We start from the raw sequence: 12,948 nt of genomic DNA, 5'->3' as shown, positions 1-12,948 counted from the left end.
ACTTTCCTCTAACCATTACAAGCAGAGTTCATTAATGATCAGCATCTACAACTTGTTGTCACCAACAGATTCCTCTAAACAGCTCAGTATTACAGATGCGATACATAAAACATTTAGGGGGACAGCGAGGAGACTTCAAAAAGCCGATTACGCCAATATTTATTGCGGAAATTGATGGGGAAATGGCGGAAAATGCAGTTTATGGCGGCCAACAGATCTTCCGGATCAGAAAGATCTGTCTCTTAGTTGTTCGGCCACCAAACTCACTTTAGTGATGTGATTAAGTAAAGTGCTAGGGAAAAGGCCAGTGAAATGTAAATACAAAACAACAATATATAATGAAGCTTTAGGGCTGGTTCAGACGGACGCTTGCAGAGCGTTTACTGCCAGCGTTCGGGGCTTGGCGTTAAATGCTCCGATTCAAGTGAATGGGAGCGTTTGTACCAAGCTTTTACGCGCGTTTGCACGAACGCGGCGTTCGTGTCCCAATTTTCACTGGCGTTCAAAGAGCCCCTGGAAGCTACATGTTGCTTCCAGGGGCGGTTAACCGCGACGGGTAATGTCCCCCTAGGGGAAGAAAAAACGCGACCGCATCCAAACGCAATGCGAACGCTGCTGAAAGCCCGAACGCATTGCCGTCACGACGCCAACGAACGCGCCACCTCCAAACGTTCGTCTGAACCAGCCCTTACTGTGTCGAGTTCAAACAGTCAGCCAGGCACTACGGATTAATGACTTTTGCAGCCAAGATCACCACATAGCAATAAACTAATTCAGAGGCAGCCAATGTATTATATGTAGATTGCTATAAGTGAATACAATTATAAAGGAGAGGTATATTGACTTGCATCTCCTGAAGAAAAAGTCCAAAGATACCAGATCAACTGGAAATTTATTTCTATTAGCACTAAAAAGGACAACCCATTTCGCGGGTTTCTAACACTTCCTCAGGTCTGAAAAAAAATAAATAAAAAAAAAAAAAAAAAACAAGCCTATGCCTAGTCTATATCACCACATGACTTTTTCCCATATTGTATACATCCTTCAGAGTTTTGCGACACAAATGTGACCTCTAGGATAGCATCAAAGGAATAACAAATGTATAATTGCACTTGATTACTACAGATAAACTGTTACATCATTTTAGATGTTCCGCCTTGTAAATTTGCATTGAAGCTACATGCACATGGTAGATTTTCATAACCAAAAACAGTTAGCCAAGGTTATGTCAGCTGAGGGGTACAGGTTTCCCTCAATTCTGTGGGCTCCTTTACACTTAGGGCCCTTTTACACTTAATCAGTTGGTGTGCGTTAGTACGCGTTTTTTCCATAGCAGTGTATTGGGAAGAAGATTTCAGTTAAAAACGCGTTAAAAGGGGACCAGAGAGGAAGGACACTTAAAGAAAAAGATTTCATACATACCTGGGGCTTCCTCCAGCCCCATAAGCCTGGATCGCTCCCACGCCGCAATCCTCCGCTTCCTCTTTCGCCGGTACCGGGTCCAGTCAATTCTGCCAGACGCGACCAATTGTCTGCATGGAAAGGTGCTCCCTCCATACCCTTACGCATGCGGCTGCGCAGTAAGGCGCCGCACGCGTAAGGATAAGGAGAGAGCACCCGTGATGTGGACAATTGGCCGCGTGGTTCCGCCGACTGGCCGAAAGTACGGGACCCGGTACCGGCGAAAACAGGCAGCGGAGGACGGCGGCGTGGGAGCGATCCAGGCTTATGGGGCTGGAGGGAGCCCCAGGTATGTATAAAATCTTTTAGCTTCTTCAGCTCTGGTTCTCTTTAAGTGTAAAAGAGGCCATATGAAAACATTGGCATTACTTAGAAAATCTGTTTTCTTTCAGTTATAACAAAGCAACTGATTAAGTGTAAAAGGACCCTAACCCTTGATCAACCACAATTGTAGTTCCAGCTATGAGATAGGGCAGGACATCTGCATCACAAATTCTTTGTATGGAGCGATGGTCATCAGAACAGGTGATAGTATAACCGTGCTCCCCCCATCCCCCCGTTTTGCATCTGGTATACTTTAAGGGGTTAAAGGAAGAACAACAGGTAGTGGTGAGCTGTGAACAAGGTGGTATTAGCATGGAGACCGATGGCTATTTAAAGGTCGCCCACGGTGAAAATAAACTAATGAAAATTATATCTATCTTGTTCCTTCTCACAGACGTGTATGTACAGTGCCTAGCACACAAATAACTATTTAGTGTTTATATAGCACCAACATCTTCCGCAGCGCTGTTCGGAGTTTGCTAATGTGAACGTGGCCTTAATACACAGAGAAAGTTTACTCTAGTCTGCTGAAGGATAATGATGCATTAATAGTATTTGACTGCCAACTGATCTCACTCACACCAGTATAGTATGAGAATGCTAACAAAAAGGAAAACCTGAGTGCAGGGCCACGGAATATGTTGGCGCTTAATAAATGTAACATTTTTTCCTTTGCAGAGGTGCGTTTTTAAAGACGAATCTAAGATCAGTAAAAGCACACTAATTTCCCCCACCTCCCAGAAAAAGAAATCACGTGCAGCTGCCCCCCAAATTCACCCAGCAGAGTCTGCAGCAAGAGCTGGGAGCTGCGCGTTAGGACTGAGCAGGAAGTTGGTTAAGGATTGCCCTATAGCATTCGCCCTTCCCCCACTCCTGCATACTGAGAAGGGCTCTCCCAAGAACCAGACACATCAGTAGAGGAAGGGAGGGGGAAAGAGAGAGAGAGGAGGGGGGAGTATATATTACAGACAGGATCCACCCCTTTCTCCCTCTCCTGCACTGAAGGGGAAAAATAAAAAAAAAAAATTTTAAAAAAAAGGTGCAAAATAATAAACACTAGAAATATTGCTATATGCAGCACTGCGGCTAGAAAACTACAACAAAGATGGATAATTACCCTGAAATCGCAGACATTCTGTACATATTTACCTTACAGCAACAGTCATACGTAATGCATCCAGTAATTATGCAGCATGAATGGTAGGTAGACGTAGTCCTGTGTTAATTTCTACAAGACACCTATCAATGCAATTACATTGCTTTCCTCCTGGACAATATCAAAGCCAGTAAGTGATGCATTCTGGAACAGGCAATGTTGCAGAATTCTTCAGGCAGACACAGGCTGTTTGATATTGCTGCTGTTGACTTGCATACAAATGTGTCTGAGCTGAAGGATCCCGTCAGACTATATAATGGTGTCGTGTCACAGCTCAGTATACAAAACATCGAACTCGGTTACGTCACGCTGCAACACATAAAGGTGACCGCTAATCTATTTCAGAAGGAAAATAAGTCTGCATCCGTTTGCAGGTGAGTTTCATTAGCTGCGTGGATGGACTGGGTTCCAGGCTCAGGGGAGCAGCACTAACAGCCTTGTAAATGCAACACAGACATGTAGTGGGGAGGTAGCAGCTAGGGTGTGAACCTGTAATGAGTGTGGGAGGTGGAAAGGCACAACAGCCTGTATGTACTGCAAACCAAGTGTACAGAACCCCTACAGCCTGCATTTCAAACATGTACATGGATGTCAAATCCTGCATTATTTAAAAGGTCTAACTATAAATAATGAAAGGTACTGTAATGGTGTTTAGTTGAGTTGCATGGCTTTCACACTAGATACATCTTATGATGCCACCTGTCATCAGTGGCTTAAATAAGGAGCTTGGGACCCAGTGCAAGTTTTACATGGGGCCCCAACCACCGTGATATGGAGCCCTAAGACCTCAGCTTAAGGAAACCGTTTAAAGATTACCACTATTCTGTGTACATATAGGAGGTGTTCATTACCAGCAAGGCACCAATGCAAAGCTAATACGATGGATGGAGGAGGGCCCCTCTGGTCCAGGGGCCCAGTGCAGTCGCAGCTTGTGCATCCCGCATTGCTACGCCACTGCCTGTCATACATTGGGCTTGATTCACAAAGCGGTGCAAAGTGTTTGCACGCCAGTGAAAAGCCCCTTATCACGCCTAAACTCACTTTAGGCATGATAAGAAGCAACTCGCGCGAGTTTTGCACGCGCAGCGTCCCCGCTTCGCGCGAAGCTCCCATTAAGCCCTATGGGACTTTGCGTATGCGCGGAAACTTCGCGCGAGTTAGAGCAAAAATCGGTGATAACTCAGTGGTGCAAAGGTTATCACGCCTAAAGTCTTTTAGGCGTGATAACTGGGTTATCACCGCTTTGTGAATCGAGGCCATTCAGTGTCAGGATCAAATAGTCAGCCCTACTGCTGTAATATCTGGTACACACAAGCCCACCCACAGCCAAGCCTTTGGTAAACTAATGGTTCTTACTGGCACGGTGGGGTAGTGGTTGGAATCACAGCTAGGGCACTGTCCATACAGAGTTCGTATGGGGTTTTTCTCCAGGCACTCAGGTTTCATACCACATCCCTAGAACATAGTTAAATTAATTGGCTTTCCCCCCAAATTGGCCCTAGACAGAGAACACACACACACACACACACACACACACACACACGATATGACTATAGTAGGTATTAGATTGTGACATGTCCATGTCATCTGTAAAGCACTGCAGGAGATGTTGGCACTATAAAAATACTAAATAATAATAGTAAATGACAGGAATGCCAAATTGAGCAGTATACACAAGCCAGAGCTCCAGATGTACTTTAATCTGTAGCACTGCAAGAAGCCAATAGGATCCCTTTATTAGGACAGCAATATCAGACAAGCAGCCCTGGTTGTATGTACATGACTACAGTGGCTCTTCCATCCAAGCTTTCATTGTCCAGCACAGTACATTGATCGTTTGCACATACAGAGCAGAACATGTACCAACCACAAAGATTTACTGGCATATTTGCTCAAATCATACTGCCATTTGTCATCACTCAAGAAATAGAAGATTCATTGTTTCTGTATCTGCCAAAGAGTGCACTTCCAACTGTAAGCTAGTTACACAAACACACACACACACACTGGAAGGGGTCATGAATGAATCCCTCTGGCGATAGTTCAAGACTAAGGCCTCAATTCACGGAGCTTTATCAAACACTTTATCAAACATTTGATAATTTACCTCACGGCTAAAATCTAATTCTGAATTCTCTAAGGTGTTATAGATTTATCAAATGTTTTATCAATGAAATGATCAATAAATCTATAACACCTTCGTGAATTCAAAATTAGATTTTACCCATGAGGAAAACTATCAAATGTTTGATAAAGTGTTTGATAAAGCTCTGTAAATTGAGGCCAAAGTGCTGTATAGATAATACCTTTTTTTGTATAGCGCTTTTCTCCTGTCGGACTCAAAGCGCTTATGAGGCATCCACTAGAGCGCACTCAGTACGCAGTAGCAGTGTTGGGTGAGACTCCCTAAAGAACTCCTTACTGAATAGGTGCAGTTTACTGAACAGGCTGAGCAGAGATTCGAACCCAGGTCTCCTGTGTCAGAGGCAGAGCCCTTAACCATTACACTATCCAGCCACTGCTGGATGCATGCGTCTGTTGCTACGCAGGGTGGAGGAGGGACTTTATGATTTCAGTAGGCGGGGTGGGGAGGAGAACAATGTGCACATAGTTGGTCAGGAGGTGTTGCTAAAGATTCAGCATGTCAGATCTTTAGGTGATATCGGGTGGTGTTCTGTACAGACAGACTCTTGTTCGTCAACAAATTACACTGACAACTTCAAAGAGGACAGTACAAGAAATGAAGACACAAAATGCTTTCCCAACCGTCACACTTTAATTATATACCTTATTCTTGGTCCAGGTACCCTTTAAAGATATCCAAAGACAGGAAACGTGCGTTAGTCACACCCTCCATTTTTTCAGCCAAACACCAGCCATTTATCAAACACTGCAATTCACTTGGACTCTCAGCAAAGCATTAGCCTAGCACCATGCACCTATGGCAACATAACCAGGATAACTTCATCCATGCCCTGCCAAACTAACTGTATCTGCTGACAAACTTTGGATAAAAGGGTCATGATTCAGCAAGCACTGGTCCACAGTGCTCATGGGCTAGTCTGCAGATGGTAAGCTGGCCACAGGTGACTGACAATGCACCATCTGTACCTGAATAACCTTTCCTGGTTTCATCGGATAACATGCCATCCCCCATTCAATACAATGTTCCCTATGGTAAAGGGAGGGGGAAAGCAAGCAAGAGGAGCCCGCTTTCAACTCACGGCAGGACTCCCAACATTACTCCTCAATAACCATCCAATGCAGAGCCATGTCAACTATACCTGAGACGCGAAAGGTGCTTCATGCTGGACATTCACCTGTACAGGGTCTGAGGTGACAACCACTAAATCTCTACAGGTTACAATAAACTCAATGAGCCCCTATAGAGGGCCACTTAAAGCGGGATTTTCAGCCACAAGATCAAATTCCATTTATCCACTGCTTTGTGTTTATTATGTAGTCTAAATGTAGTCTGCTTTGCAAGCATTCCAATCAAATCACAGGTTTCTGCTGTAATTAATCTTATCTCAGTCAGCCTGGCTCCATTCTGGTACATTGCTTGTAGAGGGAAGCTTATCTCCCCTCCCACTTTCCTGCTCCTCACTGAATGGCTGAGGGGAGTTCATTGTGACACGAGGCTGAGAAGGATAATACACCTCACCCCTCTGCAGAAGCTGCTGAAATACGATTTATGCAGTGCTCATGTGTTTACAAAGCAAGCTAGATATGACAGTGCAGTTTGTGGAAGAATAGTGTAAGGGAGGAAAAGACATCAGGATTGGCTTCAGTATGAGGCAGTATAGATGGAAAATGCCAGGAAGTTATCTCTATTTACTATAAAAAAAATTAAAAAAATTCACTGAAATAAAAACAGACAGTACAATACATATGTTAAATAGAACAGGTATTTATCTACTAATAGGTTTTGTTTTTCCTGGGATAGTATGGCTGTCCCTGCTGCTTTGACAGCACAATAAACGTGCAAGGGAACAAAAACATTATTTAGAGCAACCAATATCTTATCTTAGGGCCCATGATAGGATTCAAAGTTACTGCAAAAGTATAATAGTTGCATCGCTGTGCATTATGCTTTGACTTTGCTCTGCTGTGATTATACTGAAGAAATAGTATGAAGCAATAATGTGTTGCTATAACATTCTTGAATGCTGAGTAACTATGGTGTGTGTGCCTGTCTGAGTACATTGCTGCCATTTAAAAAAAATGGTGTGAGGAAGGACTGCAGAGATGCACTATATGAGCCTCTTGGGGTCTTTATAGTATGGCCATAAAGTCTGGTCAGCCTGAGTTTACAGCTGGCAGCCGAAATAAATTTCTAGAACGGAAGAGAAAACTATCCAGCGGTGGCTGGACAGTGTACTGGTTAAGGGCTCTGCCTCTGACATAGCGCTGCCTGCTCAGTAAGCCAATGAGGAGGACTTGGGCAAGACTCCCTAACAATGCTACAGCCTATGGAGCGCGCCTAAGTGCTTTGAGTCTGCCAGGAGAAAAGCACGATGAAATGTTTTGTGTCTTGTTGAATGCGATCATGTAAATGAAAATACCATCAGCTGAACTGATTAGGTTACAGGTTATCACTATGAAATGTGATGGTCCACCCCCACCCACCTTCCAACACAACAGTGATACATAATGGCCATATGCAAGTAAACATCTAAATGAGTGGTTTACAGATCACATAGAATAAAGAGCACCAGTCACGCCATAGATCACCACGTATTAGACCGAATCGCCCTTCAGGTTCAGGTCAGAGCATGAAGACAACCAACAGTAGTGATATTTAAGCACTGCCTATAAATATTTCCCTCCAAGGTGTCACCTTTCTGGAGGTATGAAGGGGCCGGAACTTTACCACACCAGCAGCTGTCAGCTCCCAAACATGGATGGCATCATTTGTAGCTTACAAGGCCTCTTCCTGCACTCATGGCTCACACACACACACACACACACACACACACACACACACACACACACACACGGCAGCCTGTTATGATGCACACACTAACAGTAGAGATGGAAAAAAAAAAAAACTGGCATGCAAACTATATGCAGCTTGGAACTGGCCCAATCAAATGTACTTCCTGCTAATATTAGCATCTCATTAACTATCTCTAGTCTGTGGAAACACCACAGATAGAAGATGTGCCACAGTCCTGGTCACAAAGATTTATTTATTTAATGTCTGTTTACTTTAAGGGGTACAGTCAGAGAGGTAACGGAAGGCTGCAGGAGCAGAGTGAGCAGTAGAGAGGGCCACTGACATCCAGATATTTCCAGCTTGCATTCAAAAAGTATGCAGCTAAAATTGGGCCTATGACGAACTGCCTGTTAAATCTGGCTGGCACAGTTAAAAACTGTATACAATTTAATTGCAAACCAAAATTAATGTCATTAACCAACTCAAATGGAGCACCTTACAAGAGAATAGGGAGCAGAATGGACAGCAGGTAATGACTAGAAGCAGAATAAGCAGTCAGCAATGGAGCTGGAGGCAGGACACACATCAAACAACACTAGGGTGATAGGCAGAGGAAGAGAGCAGAAAAACATTGCTGAGGCTGCATACAAACATGCAAACAGTACTGTCCTCAAGGTCCAGGACTCCATTACCCTCAGGCAACAGACATTACAGGCAATTGCAAACAAGCCAAAATCGGGACACAAACCGCAACACCAGCATGCATATATTCACTTACAACAAATCACAGACCCTCCTAACAGTTTTGATAAAGCACCATTTCAGCAAAAGCAATCTCCCACATAGAAACGACTGGATGCATAGTTATCCTCAGATGGCATGGAATAGGAGATGAATGTATAGCTGGCATTAGGACTGCAGCCACGGAGGAAATTACCAGACAGCTAGGGAATGAAAGCTGATTGACCGGCCAGCACTAATGCTGCAGCTAGGGAATGGGAGCCCAGTGACCGGCCAGCACTGATGCCGCGGCTATGGAATGGGAGCCCAGTGACCGGCCAGCACTGATGCCGCGGCTAGGGAATGGGAGCCCAGTGACCGGCCAGCACTAATGCCGCGGCTAGGGAATGGGAGCCCAGTGACCGGCCAGCACTAATGCCGCGGCTAGGGAATGGGAGCCCAGTGACCGGCCAGCACTGATGCCGCGGCTAGGGAATGGGAGCCCAGTGACCGGCCAGCACTGATGCCGCGGCTAGGGAATGGGAGCCCAGTGACCGGCCAGCACTGATGCCGCGGCTAGGGAATGGGAGCCCAGTGACCGGCCAGCACTGATGCCGCGGCTAGGGAATGGGAGCCCAGTGACCGGCCAGCACTGATGCCGCGGCTAGGGAATGGGAGCCCAGTGACCGGCCAGCACTGATGCCGCGGCTAGGGAATGGGAGCCCAGTGACCGGCCAGCACTGATGCTGCGGCTAGGGAATGGGAGCCCAGTGACCGGCCAGCACTGATGCTGCGGCTAGGGAATGGGAGCCCAGTGACCGGCCAGCACTGATGCTGCAGCTAGGGAATGGGAGTCCAGTGACCGGCCAGCACTGATGCTGCAGGTAAGGAATGGGAGCCCAGTGACCGGCCAGCACTGATGCTGCAGGTAGGGAATGGGAGCCCAGTGACCGGCCAGCACTGATGCTGCAGATAGGGAATGGGAGCCCAGTGATCGGCCAACACTGGGGCTACAGCTAGGGAATGGGAGCCCAGTGACCGGCCAGCACTGGGGCTACAGCTAGGGAATGGGAGCCCAATGACTGGCCAGCAGGCCAGCACTGGGGCTACAGCTAGGGAATGGGAGCCCAGTGACCGGCCAACACTGGGGCTACAGCTAGGGAACAGAAGCCATGCCCTGCAGGCACTGGGGCTGCAGCTACTAGATGTGAACTGCCAGCACTGGGACTGTAGCTAGGGAATGAGAGCTGAATGACTGGTCAGCACTGGGGCTGCAGCTGGGGAATTGGATCCCAGAAGCCGTCCAGCACTGGGGCTGCAGCTGGGGAATTGGAGCCCAGTGACCAGCCAACACTACTGGGGCTGCAGCTAAGAAAAGGTATACCAGTGACTGGTCATAACTGCAAGCAAGGAATGAAGGCAAAAGCAAAACACAGCAATAGGGTTGCAGGCAATACGTTGAGTGAACAAACAGCACTGGAAAATCACTTATGAAGCTGTCTATAGGACAGAAGGAAAGCGGAGGAAGCGATCAGCACCATAACTGCAGCACGGGCCAGTCAGCTACACAACGAGCAGCTAGCGAGTAGAATGAAACGAATGCAGACGCCAGAGCTGAGATCACAGTGAGCTGAGCTGGGCTGGCCCTGGCTGGGAGTGTGCGAATGACGTGGGATCATACAGCGTGCGTGCTGCCCGCCTTAGCCCCGCCCCTCTGTCTGTCTCCGGGTCCCGCTCAGACTCGTACAGCTCCCCCCCTCTTCTAAGGGCGTGTCCCCGATGCACGTGGGGGGAGAGGCGGTGCCTGACACGTCACCAGACACGTGTAACCCATTCCCTCCCGTCAGCCCCCACCCAACCTGCCGTAACCGGGCAGATTCCGTCCTCTGGCACCGGCAAGTAGCCGTCAGTGCGGCGGCCACCCGTCCCTTCAATCACCCCATAGCCTCCACAGCACCCATCAGCCCGTATACCGCTGTAGGAAGCGCCGGGAGTAGCAGAGCGCAGCGGCGATGGGGTTACGGGGAGTCATATGACAAGCCCATGTCATGCTATTATGCAAAGTGCGGCTGGAGCGCTGCCACCGCCCTGCAATCCAGTCTCCATCTGTAGCCGGGGAGCTGCAGTAATAGGAAGCAGCCAGCCAGCAGTGCTGCAATAATAAGCAGAGCACTGCGCCTAGTCCTAACAATCCACAATCACTGCATTATCCCCGCACTGCCTCCAGCCAGCAGTGCTGCCCAGTATCACTGCTGCTGTCACCCAATGCCAGTGATGTCCCTGATCTCCGCATCCCTGCACTGCTGTCCTCACGTACACCGTCTCCAATCACTTCCATGGCAGCCAGTGCCCAGCCTGTATCCACTCAGCACATGCATGATCACACTTCTCTGCGGTCACTGCTGATCGCTTCCTCCATGGCTGACACACTGATGAGATGATTCGTCTCCTGCATCCCTTACCACGTGTCATCTGCTGCTGCTGCTGGGCTTGCCATTCTAGGAACAGGGCTGCTTGTAATAGTGTCTCCAGGCTCATGTCTCCTTGCACGATTCCTCTGCTGCTGCTGCTTGTCTCCACTCTCTGATCAGTCACTCGCACGCCAGGGGGGGATCCGCCGAGCTCTTCACCCTCCTCCACTGGCCGAGCAGATCCTAGATCAGACATACAGGGCGACAACGAGAGCAAGATGTCACCCCGATCCCCCCGCGGATCTGCCAGACAAGAGAAGGGCTGCAACAAGATGGCGATGAGTAACAGAAACACAACAAGAAAAAAAAGGGACTCGCAGAGCTATGAGCTACTACTGGGGAGGTGGCAAAGCCCGGAGACTGGATCGCTGCTGGAGCTGAGTCACAGCAGGGAGGGGGAGGAGGAGGGAGGCTGGGCTGAGTGCTGCACAACAGCCTGTCCTGGTTGTGTCCTCATTACTCTGCCTGTCACTCTGCCTATCCCTGGTACACGTGGGTGCAGTGTTATCACTGTCAGGGCTCACCTAGGCAACGGCAGCTGCATGAGAACACAGATCTTCCTTCACACTTCTATGATAGCTAACTGCACTGTGTAACGTGAATCAACCTACACATTAAATCTGTTTACAAACAGTTGATAATCAATATTACTAGGAATCTCCAGAGGTCCTGATTTGTCACAATAGCTCCCAGAGAAATAAGATGTTTATTTTTAGATATTAATATGAAGGCAATAGCTAAGCAATGATTGTAAGGGCTAGTTCATACCAAAAAATGCTAAGCGCTTTTGTTTTGATTTTTTTTAGAGTGGGGGGGGGGGGGAGTGATTTGCAGTAGTGATTCCTGGCATGTGCTTAGCAATTTTCTATTTATGCCTAGCGATTTTGGAGCGTTTCCATTTACCGATTTTGTAGTTATTGTGGCAAAACAGGAAGTACACTCTGACCTGGAAGTGAATAACTTTTTGCAAAAAAAAAAAAGCTTTGAAAATAACTGTTCAACGATTTAACAGTTTTCCTATACTTTACATTGAGGCATAGTCACCTTCAAAATACTGCAGGACATGTGTGAGTTTTGGAAAAAAAAAATCACATCACTCTGGTTTGAACTAGCCCATATAAACACATTAGCCAAGCGCTTTTCGAAAATGCTGTCACTTTTAAAAACACTTTTGGTGTGAACCAGCCCTAAAGTCCCACCCAAAACAATGTGGAACATTTGTTTTGGAACTCCATTATACTTGGTGTGTCTGTATCTTAGAATACACCTGATGCAAAAAAATGATTTTTTTTTTTTTTAATTTTGTGCCTAATGTGTTAACGCTGTTAGTTGTCTTCAGGGCTCCTCCCATTCTCCATTACAGACCCTTTGTGGGGCCCATCAGTTCAATATGCCCCATGAATTGGCAGTGCATGAGTGCTTTGAATTGGGCATGCGCCAGTTTCAAACCATGCACGCCCAGTAAAATGAAATGCTTGTTTATGGGTGAAAGAAGTGCACAGTCGCTTTTAGGCCTGAAAATTTTAGGAAAAGATTGAATTGCACAATTTGTGTCAAATTTCGATTCACGATTTTCTTCAAATCAAGCATTAGCACTAAATTCACAATGTACAGCGTAACATTTACAAATATGCACTGGCAGAAAATGACACCATACTATCAAATTGATAGTATGATGTCATTTTCTGTCATGTTTGTAAATGTTACCGCATTATGTGAATGTATCAAAACAATGGGTCAGTGAGGTGAGAGCAGCTTGCAGGTCAGTCCAGCCCTTCTGAAGCCCGCTGTGCACTGCAGTAACAGCTCGCGAATTCAGAAAAGACGATTCTGTCATGTTTTCGTCAAAGCAGCGGTTTCCCGCTGTGTGCAGCCAG

At 46.9% G+C, this 12,948-nt stretch overlaps 1 protein-coding gene across 2 annotated transcripts in view; it reads right to left on the bottom strand.

The window, feature by feature from the left end:
* The window catches only part of MNT (MAX network transcriptional repressor), a 131,879-nt gene extending 120,303 nt beyond the window's left edge, over nucleotides 1-11,576 (bottom strand). For both annotated transcript variants that reach the window (XM_068270240.1, XM_068270241.1), the window contains exon 1: nucleotides 11,063-11,576. In XM_068270240.1, coding sequence (XP_068126341.1) covers nucleotides 11,063-11,267 — 205 coding nt within the window. In that variant the 5' untranslated portion in view covers nucleotides 11,268-11,576. The remainder of the gene's footprint in view (nucleotides 1-11,062) is intronic.
* Between the last annotated feature and the right edge of the window lie 1,372 nt (nucleotides 11,577-12,948).

Source organism: Hyperolius riggenbachi, chromosome 2, assembly GCF_040937935.1.
Source record: "Hyperolius riggenbachi isolate aHypRig1 chromosome 2, aHypRig1.pri, whole genome shotgun sequence".
In the NCBI taxonomy this organism is placed as follows: domain Eukaryota; kingdom Metazoa; phylum Chordata; class Amphibia; order Anura; family Hyperoliidae; genus Hyperolius; species Hyperolius riggenbachi.
Note: the sequence above shows the minus strand (reverse complement) of the source record. Positions and strands in the feature narration are given on the sequence as shown.